Raw genomic sequence first — 21,843 nt, forward strand, 5'->3', positions numbered from 1 at the left:
CAGACCGCTGTCATATAGCTGGAATATTGCTGAGTGCGGTTTTAAACAACAAACGAACAAAATCACACATGTAACCCAGAAAGTAAAACAAATTGTAATTTGCATGTGGTACCTTCAGAATCAGGAATGAGAACATGACACATTTGAGTTTAAATATATATGTAATATAAAAATAGAAAATGAATATATCATAAAAATAAAACTAGTAATATGTTTTCAAAACAGTGGCTTCCCATACCTTTAATTGTTATTAATTTTTATTCACTGAATGGACAGGCACAAAACCTTTTGTTGGCACATCATATGTCTGCAAGATGTTTTGTATGTCTAGAATTGAACAAACAATTTTGGCAGTGACACAATGGCTGGACGGAATGGCATATAAAATGTTTTGTATATCTACAGTGGTAAAGTTATTAATATTTTTCATGATTAATATCTACAGTGGTAAAGTAATTAATATTTTCTAGGGTTGGGAATTGGACCAAAAAGTGTATTGCGATATATTGCAATATTTCAAAAACATTTATCAATATTATTGCAATATATTGGGAAATAATTTCTACCAAGAGAAAAGCTTTTTTTCATATCCCTTTGACAAATATTAATATGAAAGCTGCAATGTTAACAATTTGGTCAAAATTATGAACCAATTTTAAAAAAATTGTACTATTATTTTTATCTACAATCAAATAAAGAGTATGAAGCATTTGTTTTGTCTTTGTTTTGATTTAATAAGGTAAGACTATACATCATGGCATATACATGTCAGTCACAGTCTCCAACCTTTATCAATCACATTTGAATAATGTTACTCTCTGAAACAGTTTGAAAAACAATGAAACATTAACATTAACATTAACATAAATTTGATAAGAATTATACATCATGACAAATTCCATGTCAGTCATTGTCTTTCATCAAACATTGTGTAAAAAATGTTAAAAGATACAACTGGTCAAATTTCAAATGTTTTACCACTACCAGTACTGTGATCACAATGAAATGTGTTTTTCTTTAGTATTCTGGATAGTGAACAGCCAGCAAAAACAAGTTAAACAAAGTAAAGTAACATCAAATCCTAGTCTTCATGATAGGTCATGTACGTGTGTGTGTTGGTGTGGCTGCTTGCACAAGTCCGGACTGAATACGTATTTTTATCAGATGGTGTTTAAATAATGAGGGAAAAACCGATACGCCAAAAACGTATCGCGATACGTATCGTGATGAATTTGTATTGCAATATACCGGTATACCGATAAAACCGCACATCCCTGATATTTTCCATAATTAATCTTTTCAAAGTAATAGTAACATTGTTGTTATAGTATTTTGAGATGAACAAGATCAGTGGAGACATGCAGATATTGTTAAAATTGAAACCCACAAAGTTATGAGTGTGTAATTTTTATATAATCATGAATCATACTTCTCTATGCGAGTTACCGACCTAATGCTTAGCGTACAGTATGTTTACTCCTGTAGCCTGACAAAAGTGCTCATACCTCCTACACAGAAACTGGGTCCACGTTTCCCGCCTGTCCCTGTGACAGAGGTTGTCTCCCTTTGATCAGTGAGCCCCACTAAAACAAGCGTGTTTTGTGTAATATTTTACAGTTAGAAATGTTTTAAAACATATTTTCATGATTATTTATGTGTTTCGTATGTAGACATATCATTATTCATGCGCGAGATAAAGATAAGGTTTCTTCTAAAAGTTTGTTTACATCTTTCAAACTGTTACTCATCTCACTGTGACTGTCTCAAACAAAATAAAATAAAGCATGGCGCATGATGCCATGCAATGACCCAGGTCAATGCATCGAAAGTTGATTCTATGGAGACAATATCTCTATTTCACATTGACCATGCTGATACAAGTCCAGTCTTCGAAATTGATTTTCATGCAGAGTTGCTTCCCTTGGCTTTGCCAGACTCTGCTTACGGTGGGTTTGAAACTTACAGGATATGCTCCTTGGTCTGAGCACCATGGCCACGCTTGTGTGTGTTGTGGTTAACGTCTAGGACCAGCATCACTTTTCACTCTAACCTGACATCATGACATGACTGCCATACTGTTCAAAACATCATTTACCCAACCAACTCACAGGACACAGCACAGTATCTAGATTTATCGGGTGGTCAGGCCTGCTGACTTGATTGATGCATGTCACCGTATCCGAATCACGTAAATTGATGCTCATGATGTCAGTCACTGGATCACATGGTCCAGACTTGATTTTTTACAGACCTCTGAAATTTATAGCTGGATTATTGCTGAGTGCGATGCTAAAACAACAAACAAGTAAACAAGAAGGCAATAAAACCTAGCAACACTTTTTGAAGATTTGACCTCTCTGTTCCAGACCTCACTTCACTACTACTCGAGCCTGAACGCAGTGCAGTACAAGCGGCGATGTTTCCTCCTCGAGCCCATCATGGGGTACCTCCATGCTCAGAGGTCCTTCTTTCAGATGGGTCAGGAGGCAGTCTGCAAACCAGAGATCGAAAACTTCCTCACAAACATAGCAGCAAGTGTTCAGAGGTACCGTATTTGTTGTCCTTTGCAGCAAGTTGAAGTGAATATGACTGTACAGCATAAGGCATAACTAAGTCCTCAAAATATTCTGCTTCAAAGGGTTCTATGTCATGCAGGGGCGGTCGGGTAGCCTGGTGGTTAAAGCGTTCGCTCGTCACGCCGAAAACCTGGGTTCGATTCCCGACATGGGTACAAAGTGTGAAGCCCATTTCTGGTGTCCCCCACCGTGATATTGCTGAAATATTGCTAAAAGTGGCGTAAAACCATACTCACTCACTCACTCTGTCATGCAAGTTCCATCTCTGAACTTAATTCGACTAGTTTTTTTTAAAAGGCATTTAGAAGTGATACACATAAGGAAGAAAATTTATGGATGTCAACGTTTTTATTATGAGGAACACAACATTTTGGAGTATGTACCTACTCCTTCATCAGGTGAATAAATGCTTACTTACTTACTTACTTACTTACTTTGGAGAATTAACGTGCGCTTTCCGACTGATGCGTATTTTGAATAAATGCTATGAGGCAGAGAACATATCTATGTACCTGTAAGAACAACACAAGCAATAAGATAACAAAAGGTAACTTAACAAGGGAAGCTAACAGATAATTGGCGCAGGTAGGTTATTAGCAATAGACAATGGAAGCCAACACTTTACAGTATTTAGTGATGATAGTTGCAACTGGAAGCCAGGCCTGGCTTAAATATCACTGATTGGTAATTGGCAATGGGCAATGGCAATCATGAGGCAGGGGGTAATTAGCACTGATAGGTAAAAGAATGGATATACCAATGGACAAATGGAGGCCAGCTAACACCGTATTCGTGCATGCGTGATTCCCGTGCAACCTTTCGAGTTGAGTTGATTGGTTCAACTACGCCATATGCTTACTTACTTCCTTTGGAGATTTATTGTAATAAATAATATTATCATTTGTTTTGATCATAGTGTGTTGAAAAATTTTGAAGGTCATGAACATGTGTGCATTGTCTAGCTTAATAGCTGAAATACTGTTCAAAATGCTGTTACACCAAATTCACTGACCTACTTTTGTTGACTTCTCACTACGTGGGTGTGTTCACATCATTTCAGTGTTCATCAGGAATTGTCAGCCGAAACTCAGAAGACGGTTGAGCTGATTGACACAATAGAGAAACAGAGCGCCCACCTCTACAATGCAGAACCACCGATAGATATGCCATTTATACCGCCCAACACAGCACTCACTCAGAAGGCAGGATATCTCTTTCAACGAATGTATGTACACAGTGGTCTCCTTTTTGATCACTTGATCAACATGCCCATGAAGATCCAGGGTAGAATAGGTCTTCATTCTTCAGCAACCCATGCTTGCCATAAATGGTGACTATATAATGCTTGTCGTAAGAGGCGACTATGCTTGCTGTAAACGGCGACTATGCTTGTAGTAAGAGGCGACTAACGTGATTGTGTGGTCAGGCTCGCTGACTTGGTTGATGCATGTCATCATTTCCAAATTGTGTAGATCAAAGCTCATGATGTCAATCACTGGATTGTTTGGTCCAGACTCGATTATTTCCAGACTGCCGTCATGTAGCTTGAATATTGCTGAGTGCGGCGTTAAACAACAAGCAAGCAAACTTTGATCAACAATGATTGGTTCACAAAACAAATACCTGAAAACCATGATTGACTATTTTCCAAATTTATTTGTTATTTCTTTGGGGAAATTTCAAGGAATGTTGCAGATGCAGTGATATCTTCCCAATAGACAGACATGCCAGTGGCAGAGATGCTATCCATTATGATGTTAAGCCTATAACTACACTGTTAGGATTTATTTCATCTTTATCCTCCTGGGGACTGACACTAGTAACTGTAGAAACTTACACAAAGTTAATCACCTTAGAGCTAAGAATGACTGCACATTTTAGCTATTACCTCAGATTGACACACCTCAAATTTGCGATTAAATTTGAGTTTGTCTACTGTCTAAAATTCAGAGGTAGCCAAATGACTACCTTGAAAAATATCTTGTGGTGACTAAATTCTATTGCTACACATCTATAGACACAAAAATAAATAACAGTGGATCTTGGAAAACACATCTGCTAATAATTGTACATGCAAATAATTCCTCCTAAAGTTGACAATGAACCAAAATAAATAAATATTAATGTAATTAGTACTTTATTTAAGTTGACAATGCTCAATGGATAAGCAAGGATATACCTATATAGTAAAGTAACATAAATTGTATCATTGTTTGAGTCACAAATAACAAAAATCAAGTACAGTTTCCACTTATATACAATTCCATGATGAGTGCTATAACTTGTACATGCTAAAATAGTTATTTGATAAAAGATAATTTCAAATGCTTTTGGTTACCCACAATATTGGCTTGTCTTCTTGATTTTTAACACTGGCTACCTGGAAAAAAAATACTTGTAGCCATATTGCTACTTGGTGAAAATTTAAACTTAAAGGCCTGAATGATCGTGGCGTGGTCAAAGAACACCTGACCCTGAGAAAACTCAGGTGATATTTGACAGTCATAGGCTCTGAGTTTTCCTTATTAAATCTTCAAAGATGAAACATAACTTCCTTCCTATTTCTGCTGAAATTGAAACAGTTTATAATAATTGGAGCCTCAGTTCCTGGTCACGTGATGTTAATCAAGGTGATCAAGAAATTGATTCAAGTATCTAAAACAGCAATGTTTCACTGTGGTACCCTTTTCCTGTTTGCAAGCATTGTAGGTTAGTTAGGTGATAAGTATGAATGAAGCTATAAACCTGATTAGCAATGATCCATTGCTACAGTAGGTGCTGTCTTAGTCAGTTTCACTGATAATAGGACCTGAGAAGAGCCAGGTTAGTATAGGTCTTCAGCAACCCATGCTTGTCTCCCGCAGTGAAGATCCCGGGTGAGAATAGGTCTTCAGCAACCCATGCTTGTCTTCCCCAGTGAAGATCCTGGATTAGAATAGGTCTTCAGTAACCCATGCTTGTCTCCCCCAGTGAAGATCCCGGGTTAGAATAGGTCTTCAGTAACCCATGCTTGTCTCCCCCATTGAAGATCCCGGGTTACAATAGGTCTTCAGCAACCCATGCTCGTCTCCCCCAGTGAAGATCTCGGGTTAGAATAGGCCTTCAGCAACCCATGCTTGCTATAATAGGCGACTATGCTTGTCGTAAGAGGCGACTAATGGGAATATTGCTGAGTGCAGCGTTAAACAATAAACAAACAAACAAACAAACACTGACAACAGGGTGAACGATTACTTGTCTGACATTTCTGACCAATAGGAGTGAACCCTGACAAACCCTGAGAACAAATACCTATACAACTGTTACAATAAACTTCTATACAGCCTCATTTCCTGCACTATTAACAGCATACCTGTTGTTACCTTGCCTGTTACGAGGGGGGGCACAGGTGGCCCAGTCGTCTAAGGCGCTGTGATTCACTGTGCAGAGTTGCTTCCCTTGGGCATGCCAGAAACTTATGATTGTTGATTCGAATCCCAGTTCACCCTGATTATGTTTCTAGGTTTGTCAGCGACATACCTGTGCTCGTGGGTTTCACCAAATTGGTCAATGCATTACATTGAGCTTTCCTCCCACATTAAGCTGACATGCCACGATATAACTGGAATAGTGTCAAAAGCGACCTTAAACCAAACTCACTCACTCATTGTTACGGTGCATTAAGGGGATGAAACTAAGGACTGGTCGTCTTGGTGTCAGTGTATTGTGTCTGAGTATCCATGTTAAAACTGTGGCATGGTATCTCAGGGGGCTAGCACCATAAAACCAGCATTAGTCCTGACTAGTACAAGCAGCCACAGACACATACCCCTGCACTTCCCTATATAGGTGCAACAATCGTGAACACATTACAGCGTCAGAAATTGGCACAAGTCCTGTAGTCCTTACCAAACTGCCCAATAGTAAAGGTATCCTAAGGACGAGTAGAACTTGTCCCATTTTAAGGGTTTTGCTATATGTTGTCATTATAAGGACTAGTGGACAAAAACTGTTAGTTTCTATCCCTGACATTATTAAGCCCCTCACCTGATGTTGTCTATTACAGCAAACAAGCCCTCATCACCACTAAATGGGATCGCGTGTATTTCTTCACACAAGGCGGCAATCTGATGAGTCAGGCGAAGGAAGAGGTAGGTGTCCCAGAGTGCTGTACATCTCACAGTGTTGGCAGTGATCAACTCTAGCATCTAAGTAACACTAATCACTGACCCTGGTGTTGTTGCTTTTGTTGATTTCACTGTCTAACTTCTCAAACTGACAAACACCATGTGAATTCCTATAGTTGTAACATAGCATGACTTTCAGTGACAACACTGGTATTCTAGAGTAGGTGCTTACACTAATCTCTGTGACCAACTTTTCTAAGTTCCTTTGAGTTTCTTACCCTTTATCCTTGATAATTCATTATAAGAAGATCTAATGTGTCTTATTAACACATCTTTAAAAAGGTTGTCACTTTGTGATTGAAAGTTTGTCATATATTTTATTCCTTGTGAGAGGATGCAGATTCTATTTGTCCTTGAAATTTGCTTGCCTGAGGTTGCAGTTTCTGATATAACCTTGACCTTCTCTTGCTCTGTTGACCTCTCTAGGTCAGTAGCGTAGGCTCTGTCGATGTAAGTACATGCTCTAGTCAAGGATTTCATTTCAACCCTCCCTGTGCTTGCTAGACATTAATAGCTGAACTGCAATTTGAAAAAACATATAACTTCTCTGTATATAAAATATTTTTTGTGAGAATTTTTATGTCATTTCAAAATTTTATATTTCTCAAGTAACTGAAATGTTTACTGAAATCCAATCATATGTTTAGAATGGTTACACAAAGAAGACATGAACCTTTATGGATGACGTCTTTGTTATTTTTGATTCACCGGATGAAGCGGGCAGGAAGTATAGCCCTGAACATCGTTGCAACAATAAGGAAGTTGTTATCCATAAACATGTCATGTCTTCATCCTCTTCCAACTTCTAATTCCCCATCGATGACTCAGTCACACAATGAGGGGGAGACAGAATGGCTTGGTTGAGTTAGAATGGCTTGGTAGAGTTATCTCCCTTCTGTTACTGAAGTTTCCTTTTTCAGATTATATTATTACGATATACATGTAGTTGATTTCATAATCAACTTATATGACTTCTAAAGATATCATTACCCTTTGTATATTATTGGCAGTTCAACTCTTAATGATTTTCCCAGAGTTACCACAGACCAAATAGTGTTCATTTCAATATGATTTCCTATGATCATTAATCATAGTTAATATTTATGTCAGAATGCGTAATTATTCTTTATTTCAGTGGCGTTTCATTGTATTATTGATAATTTGATAGATGCATGCACATTGAAAAATTATTTCAACAATTGAAAATGTGTAATTGATTAACTATTTTGACCATTTGAACTCTGAGGATATTTATGTTCATGTAAAGATGTTGATGTGTCATCAGTCATCAGTGACTTGTGAGTTGTCAGCAGTATTGTGTGAAGTCTTCCTGCAAGTGTTCACCCCCATTTCCCACACAGTGCACACAATAAAACCATGGCAACTGGTAAACTGGTAAACAAGCTGTGAAAATTGCTTTTCTTTGCTTGGTAAATAGTTCATGATGCTAGTGTAACCTGCAGCACAGTCCGCTCAGTTGATAGGGACATTAATTGCAAGGTGCACTGTATTATCACCAATTCAGTGTACTGGTAAATGCAGAGCAGTCCATTTAGTTGAAATAGGGAGATCAAGATGTAGAGCAGTCCATTCTTCTGACATGGGGATATCAATGTGAAGAGCCATCCATTTTGATGACATGGGAGATCAAATTTTGAAACATTCTATTCTGTTGACATAGAGAGATCAAATTAGGGAGATGGAGAGCTGTCCATTTTGGGGGCGATTTGGGGGGCATGGGAATACTTAGTCATAGAACTATCCATTCAGTTGACATTGAAAGATCCAAGTGTATTAAAAGTAGCATGAAATATCTGCATGATCTGTTGCAGGTTTGATTTTTTTCAAAGTTTGTTTCCCAGTAAATACCATGAGTGCCTTTGTTCCCTACTATGCAGAGGAAATATTTCAACTTGGTTTCTAAGTGTTATTACAAAGAGTAAGAAGGATTAAAAGATTTGTAATATATGTGATGTGAAATGCTTGAAATTGTTGTGTTGACATACATTGAAAAGACAGGGCTTTATTTTTGTTTCTGTTTACTTAGCATGCACATATAGTGTAACCATGGTAATTTGTCAATGTACAGTGTTCTCTTTATCAAAGAGTTACATAGAATTCTAGGTATGCGGTGAGTGAGTGAGTAAGTGAGTGAGTTGGGTTTAATGCCGCTTTGAACAGTATTCCAGTCATATGACGGCGTGTCAGCTTAATGTTGGAGGAAAGCCTGAAGTGATGCTATTCCCAGACGATTACCACTTTGGTGAATAGTGCTGACAAACGTAGAAACATAATCTGAGAGAACCGGGGTTTGAACCAACGATCTCAGGTTTTGAGCATTCCAAAGGGACGAATTAGGGCACCTTTGATGGCTGGGCCGCCTGTGAGACTAGTATTTTTGCATGTCATGTCAGTGTTAACAATTGAGAACATCCTGCTTTCATTTTTAAAGTAATTGTTATAAAGGAAATCAAAACTGAATCCTTTCTGTTTGAAGTAGGAAAGTTCTTAAATATATACTGGGTTGAATACATCAAGCACCTGCTAGATACAGGACGATTATGTGCAGTGACACTCTGTGATCCCAACTGTCTCAGTGATGTCATCTACCATAGATTACCACTTTTATGCGTCATGGATATTGAATTAAATCTCTCTGTAGATATGTATATTCCAGAGGGTAATCATACCAGGGTTTGTGTTACATTTAAAACAGGATCCAGATTTATCACGTTTCACTGTAATAAGTAGGGCTAAAAAAGTTTGTTTTGTAAAATCAGGACTCTCCCATATCAAACAGTTTACAATTAAGCATTTGAGATCTTTTATTAGGTTAGAAAGGGAACCATATTATTCAAGGCTAAGAAATTCACACTAGCCTGCTAGCTCGAGACTACTAAATTGTGCTGAGGACAATGAAATTTCTGTTGATGGTAGTCCTCATTTGCTAGTAGCATTTAAGGTCAGTAATTCTGAACCAGTTCTCAATGCTTCAGTTTTGCTACAAATTCGGACTGAAGAAAACTGACAGAAAATGTAAACATGGTAAACAATCAAGACTAGCTTCAAACTCTGAGGAAACAAAATTTCTAAGACTGTTAGTAGCATATTTTCACACTGAAAATAGAGAAGTGAGTGAGTGAGTGAGTGAACTTAATGCTGCTTTTAGTTGTGCTGGCAATAATACAGATCATAGAGATAGATAATCGTTAACTAAATATCGATCAATATTCGATAAATATTTGAGAAGTAACTTGGAGCAAATAGGCAAAGCAAATTCCAAAAGAAATCAACATATTTCACTCCTCTGGTGAGTGGTAGCACATTTATGCAGGGACTACTTTGTGGACATTTAAGATATGACAAAAACAGTTTCTTTCCATCTTCAGCAATTGACGTTATTGACAATAAGAAGTCTGTTTTCGTAAATCTAAACGTTATTCCATCACAATGATTTATGTAAGATGTTATCGATGACACAATTTTCATATCGATAATCGTTGATATTTCTTCCCATCGACAATAATTCTGATTATCGATTTGTTTTGCCAGCCCTAGCTTTTAGCAATATTTCAGTTATGTCACACCATGTTAGCTTGATGTGTGAGGAAAGCTGGAAGTGATGCAGGTCTTTGATCTGGTTTTCAAGTTGGTAAAACCAACGAGCACAGGTATGGTACAGACACACCTAAAAACAACCCAGAATACACAGGACTCAGGTTATGGGTTTCCTGCACGCATAGGGGATGCAACAGCGAGAGTGAGTGAGTTTGGTTTAATGCTGCTTTTAACAAAATCCAGTTATATGTGGGAGGAAAGCCTGAATCGATGCAGGTGTCAGACGTTTACCAGTTCGGTGAAACCCACGAGCACGGGTATACTGCAGACAAACCTAGAAACATAATCGGGGTGAACTGGGATTCGAAGCAACAATCATAGGTTTCTGCCATGCCGAAGGGGCGCAACTCTGCACAGCGAATTGCGGCGCCTTAGACGACTGGGCCTGCCGTGCGCCCACCTTGACTTCATGATTTGGCTACCAGTGGCTCCTTTTTCACTAAGATTCCCTCTATGCCTCCATCATGGTGGATGACAATGCCACATCTTTCTGTGCCGGGTGACATCATTGTTTGTAAGCTGGAATCCCTTTTGATTATGACCCTTGGTCTGTCAGCACTGAACCTGTGCTTGTGTGCTTCACTGAAGTAGTTAACATCTATGGTCTGCATCAGTCTGGATTTGATGCACACATGGTGGTTCTGTTTACAGCACATGTCAGAAATCAGGTGAAGTTAAGCAACTTTTATCGTCTGAGTGTCCTTGGATGGGTGACAGTGTTTGGCAGCTTGGCTCCTGAGCGTTTCTAGGGCTTTTGTTCTGCCCAACACTGAAGCATATGTAACACATGTGGTGTCTCCTTGGGCAAACGACTTTGTTCGAAATGTGCCTCTGTTCACCAAGCAGTAAATGGGAACCTGGTTGGATGAGATTTTAAGGTGACTCTTAACATTCTAGCTCCTCACAGGCAGCTTGGGTTGTATTCTCCCCAGGAAGCTGAGAATGAAAATCAAGTGCTGATACATTTCATGCAATATTAATGGGATCATTATTATTGTCTTTTTAGATTATTCATTTGCTAGATTGTTTATGTGATTATTAATGAACTTTAGGACATGCATAATGTCACATTGTAAGTGCTAATGCCCAGGCTTAAATGCTAGAAGCTGAAGTTGAGAAATATGATCCAGGATAACATTGATTTCATTGAAAAACTCTTGTTTCAACCATGACAGGGTTGACTCATGTGCCATTGAGAAGCTCTTGTTTCAACCGTGACAGGGTTGACTCATGTGCCATTGAGAAGCTCTTGTTTCAACCGTGACAGGGTTGACTTATGGATGTCAACTTCTTTATCCTTATCGGGGATGTAGTGGCTTCATGTAAATCACGGCTATTTTCTGTAATAAAAATACCCAAATCTGCAGCTGAAATCCATGTTGTTTATGAACTGGAAGTCTAGATGTTGGTTGGACTATGCATAGACTTGTTAGTCAAGCCAAAATGTAACTCTTGAATTCCAGCCTAGTTAGGCAAGGGTGGAAACTGGACTGTTATGGTCAGTTCACACCCTTGCCTCGGAAAGATGTGTCACTCCTGTCACGATTGATTTTATTTCCACTATTCTCAAATGAAACTGTTTCTGGTCCTGTCCGACTTATCAAGGGGTTTGTATTTCAGTTTGCTGGTAGTCTTGTTATTGATCTCAATGAGGACGGTGTGATGGCTGAGCCGGCGAATTCGGACGATCGCAGATTTGTGTTTCAAGTTGTCAGTCAAGGCAGCAAGAAGTGAGTGATATTAGTGACGATTGCAAGTTCAAGTGATGCATTTTCAGGACTAGAATTTGGTGTTTAAAACACAGGCCATCAAGCTCATAACAGAATAAAACCTCTCTGATGTGTTGAATGTTTGGTTCACATCGTGGTCATGGTATTTACATGAAATGACTGCCTCTGTGGTCTGGTGGATAAAGAATCTGCCCTGGGAGTGAAAGGTCAGGGGTTTTGTTCCCCAGTTGTGTCATACCAAGAATCATAATGAAGTGGTACTTGTTGCCCTTCCTGTCATTCTGAAGTATGGGGACAGACTAAAGACTGGTCGGGTCAGAGTCCGTATAATGTGGAGTTTGGATGTTAAAATTGCTGGGGGAGCCAAAGGTCAGGGGTTTGATCCCCAGCTGTGTTGGACCCGTGAAGATTCAGGGGTAGAATAGGTTTTCAGCAACCCATGCTTGTCGTAAAAGGTGACTATGCTTGTCGTAAAAGGCGACTAACGGGATCGGGTGGTCAGGCTCGCTGACTTGGTTGAAGCATGTCATCGATCCCAATTGCGTGGATCGATGCTCATGATATTAATCACTGGATTGTCTGGTCCAGACTCGATTATTTACAGACCGCTGTCATATAGCTTGAATATTGCTGATTGCGGCGTTAAACAACAAACCAACCCAGCTGTGTTATACCAAGAAACGTAATAAAGTGGTACTTGTTGTTGCCCTTCCTGTCATTCTACATTAACAGGATAATCTAAGGACTGGTTGGCTCAGTCAGTGTAATGTGGGGTATTGATGTTAAAACTGCGGCATAGTATCTCACTGGGCTAGCCCATGGTACATCACCTTCATAGAATTGCTGGAATTTTTCTAACAGTGGTGTAAAAATATTATATAAAAATATGGCTGTATATTAAACATATTATAACCTTGTTAACCTTGATTCTGATGGATCATGAGTTGTATCATCTTTAAGAGGATGTATTTAGTTAATGGAGAATTAATTCAAATTTCAAGGTAGACACAATTTTATGGATAACAACTTCTTTAATACTGTGAAAATCGACGTTTCGGTATAGATCCTTATACCGTTGTCAAGTCTTGCTTTTCACAGTATTAAAGAAGGCTTGTCATCCGTCAATTTCTAAGTAATGCCTATCAAACAATTTATAATTCAAATTTATTTCTTGTCCGCCATAGTTTGCTGTTAGGCAGTCTTATGAACAGAGGAATAAAAATTTGCACTTTGTAGAGAGATTTAAAACATTTTCAGCGGATCAAGTCTTAGATTACCTGGAACACCTGTGTTGCCAGCAATGTGGTGACTTGCATTTTAATACCTGTCCTTTTTTCTCAGAGCTGTTGTTCTTCAAGCAGAAAACTTTAGGGAAAGGGATGAGGTGAGTAGACAGATGAAGATGTGTACTGAAATTTAAAAGGAAGTGTCTTTTATATCTCTTTCCATATCTTACAAACCCTTTTGAATTATAAGCTTGATTAGATACTATTCAAAAGAAGTTAAAGAAGACCTAATTCTTTCATATTATTACAGTTAATCTGTCGTGCCATGACAGATTAACAACAGAAATATGACAGAATCAGTGTTCTTTAACTTCGATCTCTATAGTACTGAAAGCACCCAGGGTATTGCAACAAATCTGGACAATTTCAATGCATAATTACAGTGTTTGAAATTAAGCATGAAAGAATTCCTTGTCATATCCCTTATTAAGATTTAAGAGGTCCTTAAATTCAAACACCATGAGAGAAGAACTCAAGGACCCTGGGACACCCTTTAAGACTGGATAGACCCGTGAATTTCCGGGGTAGAATAGGTCTTCAGCAACCCATGCTTGCCGTAAAAGTATGAAGCCCATTTCTGGTGTCCCCCGCCATGATATTGCTGGAATATTGCTAAAAGCGGCGTTAAACCAAACTCACTCACTCAATTGCCGTAAAAGTCGACTATGCTTGTCGTAAGAGGCGACCAACGGGATCGGGTTGTCAGGCTCACTGACTTCGTTGATGCATGTCATCGTATCCCAATTGCGTGGATCGATGCTCATGATATCAATCCCTGGATTGTCTGATCCAGACTCGATTATTTACAGACCTCCATCATATAGCTGTAATATTGCTGAGTGCAGCGTTAAACAACAAACAAACAAACTGAATTATCTCCAATTTTTTGCATCTTTGTATTCCCTAAATGCTCCAACAACAATATCTTCCAAATCATGAAATGTGATTATATGAAAACCATGTTCATCCTTTCCTTCAGTGGATTGCAACAATTAACAACATTGTAAAAGACAGCGGATATGTCCGAGGCAAAGCTGCTTCTAAAAAAAAGGTAAGCCATTTAACATTTTGATGGCAGTGATTAATTCTTCAGCACTAATAGATATTGTAACATAGGATCTTTATGGCCAGACTCACACATGAGCTTACCGCCTCCTCGGTCTAGTGGTAGAGCGTCTGCCCGGAGAGCGGAAGGTCCGGGGTTCGATCCCCGGCCCCGTGATACCAAAAGACGTTAAAAGATGGTACTTGTTGTTACCCTGTCTGGCGCTCAGCTTTAAAGGGCTAAAACAAGGACTGGTCGGCTCGGAGTCAGTATACTGTGTGTGAGTGGGGTATTCATGTTAAACTGCAGCATGGTATCTCAGTGAGCTAGCACTATAAATCGGCACTTGCATGCACGTCGCTATATAAGTGGAATAATCTTGGACGTGACGTTAAACCCAATTTCACCTCACCTCACCTCACCTCTAATCCCATTCAGCAAAGTTTCTCAACCAATAACATTGCAGCATACATACCGTTCATCTCACAATTCTTTTTTTTCGTTTCGTCTATCTCAGGAGCAACAAGCCGTGCTGACCAAGGCCCAGTCTACAGATTCGGCTTCAGCTCAAGAGAAATCAAGTCCTGTTCGGTAGGAATAATAATTACCATTGTTCTTCTGAAGATCATTTAAATCATGTTGCCTTCTTTGTTCAAAATTTCTTTCTTTTTACATCTCACACAGCTGCAGTTATGCACACATTTTGATGTTTTATTTGACTTGATCAAGATCCACAAGTAGTCCATCCGCGTTGTCTTGTACATCAGAGGTGTAACAACACGGCAGGTCACAGCACGCTGGGTGCGATACGATTCGTATCCCCATACAGTACTTGTATTTCCTATGTTGGTATTCTTTCTTTTTGCAGGTGAATCCCAACCCCATATCATTTGTTTCTTAATTTCAGAAATCAAAGAGGGGTATGGTAGGGCAGAAACATATAGGCTAGAGGTCATTGTGAATGTGATGCGTTTTATAGCCAACCAGGAAATACTACAGAATCGGCGTAAGCTGGTTGTTCAGGGGTTGTGCAGGGGTTATAAATGTATGTATTGTATCATGGACCTTGTATCAGGATACAGTTCTGTATCGCCGTATCGTTACACCACTATTGTACATGCCACAAAGCGATACAAAACTGTCATGTGATTGAGCTGGTTTGACTATTGTGATTCTATTGTAAGTCTTGTCAGTGTTGGGGATAAATAGATCTGTTATTGTGGAAATCCTGAATGTTATTGGGAAATATTGCTAGATTTCCCTCTGCATGTGTGGTGTGAAGTTTGTGTCCTTGTAAGGTCAGTAATGTTTTCAGGAAAATGTTATTTGGATGTTGAATTGTAAATTCTTATACCTTCATACCAAGTTTTGCTTGATATAGAATCAATCACTTAACATCATTTTACATAGATGCTTTACATTAATCCTGTTCAAATATCTTTCAGCATTAATATTTTTAAAATAAAGCATTTATTCTCATAAATCTGTCATCAGAAATATTTGAAGACGTTTTCGCAAATGAAACAAAGGCAATGGTTTCATTGCTGTGATTTTTGAAATTATTTTATGGAATATTTATTATTATAGCTACCAGAAGACTAACTGCATGAATTCTTTTGTTGTGTGTTGTAATTGTAGCGCTGATTTTAGTCTTTTATTTCATTTCTGCCAATCAGTGCCAATCATTCCCAATCATCAACACCCGCTGCCACCCCGACGGACAATTTTGTAATCGACACCCCCATACAGTTTGACTTGGTGTCACCTTCTGATGAGAATCGCCAAGTTACATCGCCCCAAACCGGTCCGCCAAAGTTAGTATTGTTAATGACTTTACTTCTCACACCCTGGTATGGTTTGTATGGCAACAATGTTGATCTGACAATATCTGTGTCACGAACTCATGTTTGTATTTGTCTTAGATTTAACAAGTGTCTTTTTGTTTTTGAGGATAAGGTTTTATGAGCACCATTTCTAAAATTTTAATTCTAAAATTTTTAAAATGCAATTTTGCAATTATGTTTATTGCATGTGTAGTCCCGGTGTTATGTGATGTCGATGATCAGCTGATAATGTTTTTTGAGATGGGGAAAACACTGTGTCATTGGAAAACTTGAGTTTATTAGAAATGGAGGCAAATTTTGGGAGCCATGCTTTACTGCGCATGAGGCGCCTAAACGCCAGCACACAATCACTAGATCGCTGACTTTGTGTGTTGGCTCACTCTGGCAGTGTGGGTTCGAATCCTGCATGGGACTCAACCACCAAAAAATATGACAATCTGTACTTTACTAAGAAAGTGTTATCTCAAATACCATTATAACATTTGTTATATTCCTGAAAATCTATTAATCACTTAATAGTCTGCAGCAATTGAAATGTTATGTCATGGCCGTTATCTTACTTTCAAAGGAGGATTATATTAGAGAAGACTATTATTTTGTTACGGTGTCACACAATGTTCATATGTACGAGATACTACAAGACATGATGTATCTTCCCTGATCATCTGAGAGTACCAGAGATGGAGGTGCACTTCATGCTTCCCCTGTCAGACTACAGGCTGTCAGAGGACAGGCTGTCTTGTACTGTCCAGTGAAGTGTGTGTGTAGCGGTCTTGTCTTCTAGATTTTGTATTTTCAGTGTGTGTAACTGCCGCAGAGCTGTAAAACTCAGTGTGCTTTGTATGGTACAAATAGGATGTCTTTATGTGGTGTTTAGGCATCCCACACAATTATTTTAAATGTGATTTAGATACACACTTTTCAACTGTTTATAAGCATGGTACAAGGTTAGAAAACAAAGACGGTATTAACCCAGAATCTCAATGATGTGTCAAGTTTTGGATATTAAATATTTTTGATACAATGTTATATCAAATAAAACATTCAGATTATATCAAATGAAACCAAGGGATCGTTAATTTCATGTTAGTAAAATTTGATATTTGTCGAAGATGTGTCTAACATCAGTGACAAAATACATTATGTAAACTTACAGTCGGCGAAGAGATTTGTCTATATCAGCCAGTGTAATGTGCTCTCATGTTCCAATCTCATTCAAATCAGATCTAAGTTCTCGCTTCTGCTAAACAAAGATCTGAGGACATCCCATTACGGGTCACATCAGAACGACCTTTCACGAACTTTGACCGACCACTGAAACGAATAACAAGAAGTCGATACCAGCCAATGAGAAAGCAGCTTTGTTTCAACCTGGCGACTTCCATTTCAGACTATGCTTGAAAAATATGTTGATGCTGTTCTCGATTAAAATTTTGAAAACTGAACAGACGAACATTTCGGAATGTCTAATATATAGTTGCGATTGTATGGCAGTGCTTCCCACGTACTGTGCAACACCTCCTCTGTTGAAATGTTTTCCCGCGGAAGTGAGATATAGACGATAATTTTGATGGAATCAGTCATACAGTCGGTAACTGTTGTTCGGAATACCCGGTGTTAACGTTTTTGAGGTTGCATGATTAGAAAACACATTTCGACTGCCACTTTCATGATCTGGTAAGTGATGCTTTGATTGGTCAGATGAAAGGTCGTTCTGACGTGACCCATAATGGGATGTCCTCAGATCTTTGTTTAGCGATAGTGAGAACTAAGATCTGATTTTAATGAGATTGCCTCATGTACACACATGTATCTGTTGAATCATGACAGGTTAAGTTTGAGGCTCAGCTAGAAACAGTAAAGAAGTAGGTCTGTAAATGAACATTATATGAGACCCTCCAGGAGAAAAGGGAACTTTTGGGTGATAGGATACAATTGTGGTATGACGTCATAAAGGCGTTTGGCGTCAACTTTCTTCAGTGAATATAGCCATGTGTACACTGTACAGAAACACCTTATTTTTCTCTAATTAGTTCATAATGTAATAAAAACATTACTTCAAGACCTTTCAGCAGGCATATCTACTTTCAATTCATCAGACATTATGTCTAAAAACTGCAATTATTGCATAAACAGTTATTAGTTGGAAAATGAGTCCAAATGTTTGACGTCATGTATCTCTGTATTTTTGTGTTCCAAAGATACTGTAGTTTTTAAATATAATGAAAAGTCAAAATCTGATTTTTCACCCATAGGTTCCCTTCATTCCTGGCCAGTCACAAATGATGACATCACAGTATTTCCTGTTTGATTAGTGGCCAGTTCTGACTTGTATTAGTGGTATTACAGTAAAGGTAGAGCCGCGGATATCCCTGGAACCTAGAGCAGAACACCAATATTCAGCTTGATGGATTCCATCGGCCGAGTCATTTTTGGAATCACTGCAAGTTTTCGCACCTCCACTTGTTTTTGCTTGAAGGTTCACAGATTTGGAGGAGTATAGGTGATAACATGCGGTGTGATGTATGGTTCGGTTTCATCAAAGTCATACAGTTCATCATGCTAATCAGGTTCCTAAGTAGTTTTGAAAACAGTACTAATTTTAGACCCCATCCCAGATATTCTTAATTGTTTCCCTTGGAGGTTGGCATCTCTCCAGATGGTCTTAGACACCACAATTCACTGTACAGACTGGCACCACAGTTCACTGTACAGATTGGCACCACAATTCACTGTACAGATTGGCACCACAATTCACTGTACAGATTGGCACCACAATTCACTGTACAGATTGGCACCACAATTCACTGTACAGATTGGCACCACAATTCACTGTACAGACTGGCACCACAATTCACTGTACAGATTGGCACCACAATTCACTGTACAGACTGACACCACAGTTCACTTTACAGATTGGCACCACAATTCACTGTACAGACTGGCACCACAATTCACTGTACAGACTGGCACCACAATTCACTGTACAGATTGGCACCACAATTCACTGTACAGATTGGCACCACAATTCACTGAACAGATTGGCACCACAATTCACTGTACAGCCTGACACCACAATTCACTGAACAGATTGGCACCACAATTCACTGTACAGACTGACACCACAGTTCACTTTACAGACTGGCACCACAATTCACTGTACAGACTGACACCACAGTTCACTTTACAGATTGGCACCACAATTCACGGAACAGATTGGCACCACAATTCACTGTACAGATTGGCGCCACAATTCACTGTACAGATTGGCACCACAATTCACTGTACAGATTGGCACCACAATTCACTGTACAGATTGGCGCCACAATTCACTGTACAGACAGGCACCACAGTTCACTGTACAGATTGGCACCACAATTCACTGAACAGATTGGCACCACAATTCACTGAACAGATTGGCACCACAATTCACTGAACAGATTGGCACCACAGTTCAATGTACAGACTTGCACCACAATTCACTGAACAGATTGGCACCACAATTCACTGAACAGATTGGCACCACAATTCACTGTACAGATTGGCGCCACAATTCACTGTACAGATTGGCACCACAATTCACTGTACAGATTGGCACCACAATTCACTGAACGGATTGGCACCACAATTCACTGTACAGATTGGCGCCACAATTCATTGTACAGATTGGCGCCACAATTCACTGTACAGATTGGCACCACAATTCACTGAACAGATTGGCACCACAATTCACTGTACAGATTGGCACCACAATTCACTGTACAGACTGGCACCATAGTTCACTGTACAGATTGGTGCCACTGGGTTGAAACCATGATTCTAGATGGGTTCTATTCCCAGAGTTTCTAATGACCTGGGCACTGGAATCTTCCTTTCCAGTCTTCTGGTTTGCCTTAAAACACTCACTCACTCACTCACTCACTCACTCACTCACTCACTCACTCACTCACTCACTCACTCCAATGGAGATCTGGGCAACTGCGAGAGGCTCAGGGTTGTTGTTGTGCTAGTTGCTAAATAAGTCAACATATACTTTATACTTGGGGAATTGTCTTGAAAATACCTGTGTAGCTGCTGTTGAACCAGTTTAGCATTTGGGGCTGTGGGATTACTAGTTTAAATATTTCTTTTCCAGGAGAATCAACCCATTTGACCAGTCGTCAGTGGATGTGTTAGACTCTCCTGTGGACAATGCAGCTTTCTCTCAAGCATTCACTGTCCGATTCCTGGGATCAATGGAAGTGAAGTCGGACAGAGGTAATATCACTCCGGGAGACGGCTCAGAATGATGCTTGGAGAATAACAAGTCATAAGGAATTATGGATTACTGTAAAACAGGAAATTAATGCGAGCAGAATATTAATGTGAAAAATGCAAGTGACGGAAGGTCGTATTAATTTTATGTGCATTAATTTTGTACCATCAAAATAAGGAAACAATCAACAAACGAAATAAATCACTTCAGTATTATTTACTAGTATTACATCAAAAACAATGATATCAGATCATTACAAGTTGATAGCATCCACTGACAACAATCAGTCACAAAGGTAATAGATAAATAAATTACTAGACAAAATAACAAAGTTACCTACACAAAGTGAAGTTGAGTAGTGGTCAGTTCACATCCTGTCAAGCAGCCCAGATTGGCGCCAGCCACGAATTATCCCATCAGTGTCCTTTACAAGCTTGTCAAGAGCAGACACGAGCCAATGCGCATGAATGGGTTTCATGACATGTATATACTAGTACCAACAGACTGTCAACTAAAACAACACTAACACAATGATAGCTGCAAGGAAACCATTCTCACGCTTGGCCATCAAACATACGCGCAATTAGCTTAAATAATATTAAAATAAGGAAGGAATCTCACACTGAAAAAACATGGACAGGGGATTTAATGTGCACAGTTATTTTATTTATCTCTTGTCTACTCACAGTTCCTGCTCAAAACGTCATTTACAACAAATGAAGCGTTTTCAGGTAAGGCTTTTGTTTACGTAGGTTACCTTAATTACAATAACAGAGAGCATAAATCCAGCGCATAAATTTTTAGGCAAGGGTATGGGCACTCGCATTTTTAAAATGCGCATTTATGTCTAAAATCAAGAGCTCGCATTATTTTCATGTTGCATTAAATTCCTGTTTTACAGTATCTGACTGATTGAATGGCAAAGGACTTACAGAATACTTTCATGAGAAGCAGATAATGCTTAATTCTGAGTTTAGAGTAGGTTATTCAGTCGTAATAACCTGCAAATGAGCCCATGGCATTTGATTGGATAACTTTTATGTTTAGACCTCACCCACTAGTGGACCACACCACAGTTTTCGGATTGACTGATAATTGAATGGGAGGGGCTTGTGTTACCCATATAGAATTGGTTAAACCGCATGACTAATGTGATGAGCTGGTGCTGCTCACGTGGCAACATTATCAGATAACTTAAAATGATAGTATGAAATGTTGGATATATGTTTTCCCACCTACTGACCAGAATTTTTAACAAAGATATCTGTAGACCGAATAACCTCTTGATATGAGGAACATAATTGCTGTCTGAGACACACATGC

At 39.0% G+C, this 21,843-nt stretch overlaps 1 protein-coding gene across 4 annotated transcripts in view; it reads left to right on the plus strand.

The window, feature by feature from the left end:
• The window catches only part of LOC139446839 (DCC-interacting protein 13-alpha-like), a 74,667-nt gene that overhangs the window by 30,098 nt on the left and 22,726 nt on the right, over positions 1-21,843 (plus strand). For 3 of the 4 annotated variants that reach the window (XR_011651935.1, XM_071228180.1, XM_071228182.1), the window contains exons 8-17: positions 2,367-2,545; positions 3,637-3,801; positions 6,622-6,706; positions 7,169-7,192; positions 11,981-12,090; positions 13,432-13,474; positions 14,356-14,427; positions 14,939-15,012; positions 16,098-16,235; positions 20,401-20,522. Coding sequence is in view for 3 of the 4 variants with exons in the window: in XM_071228180.1 (XP_071084281.1) it covers positions 2,367-2,545; positions 3,637-3,801; positions 6,622-6,706; positions 7,169-7,192; positions 11,981-12,090; positions 13,432-13,474; positions 14,356-14,427; positions 14,939-15,012; positions 16,098-16,235; positions 20,401-20,522 (1,012 nt within the window). In the remaining variant the exon portion in view is untranslated. The remainder of the gene's footprint in view (positions 1-2,366; positions 2,546-3,636; positions 3,802-6,621; positions 6,707-7,168; positions 7,193-11,980; positions 12,091-13,431; positions 13,475-14,355; positions 14,428-14,938; positions 15,013-16,097; positions 16,236-20,400; positions 20,523-21,843) is intronic. The other variant, XM_071228181.1, reaches the window with a different exon arrangement.

The sequence above is a fragment of the Haliotis cracherodii genome, unplaced genomic scaffold (assembly GCF_022045235.1).
Source record: "Haliotis cracherodii isolate W230 unplaced genomic scaffold, xgHalCrac1.p SCAF_6, whole genome shotgun sequence".
Lineage (NCBI taxonomy): Eukaryota > Metazoa > Mollusca > Gastropoda > Lepetellida > Haliotidae > Haliotis > Haliotis cracherodii.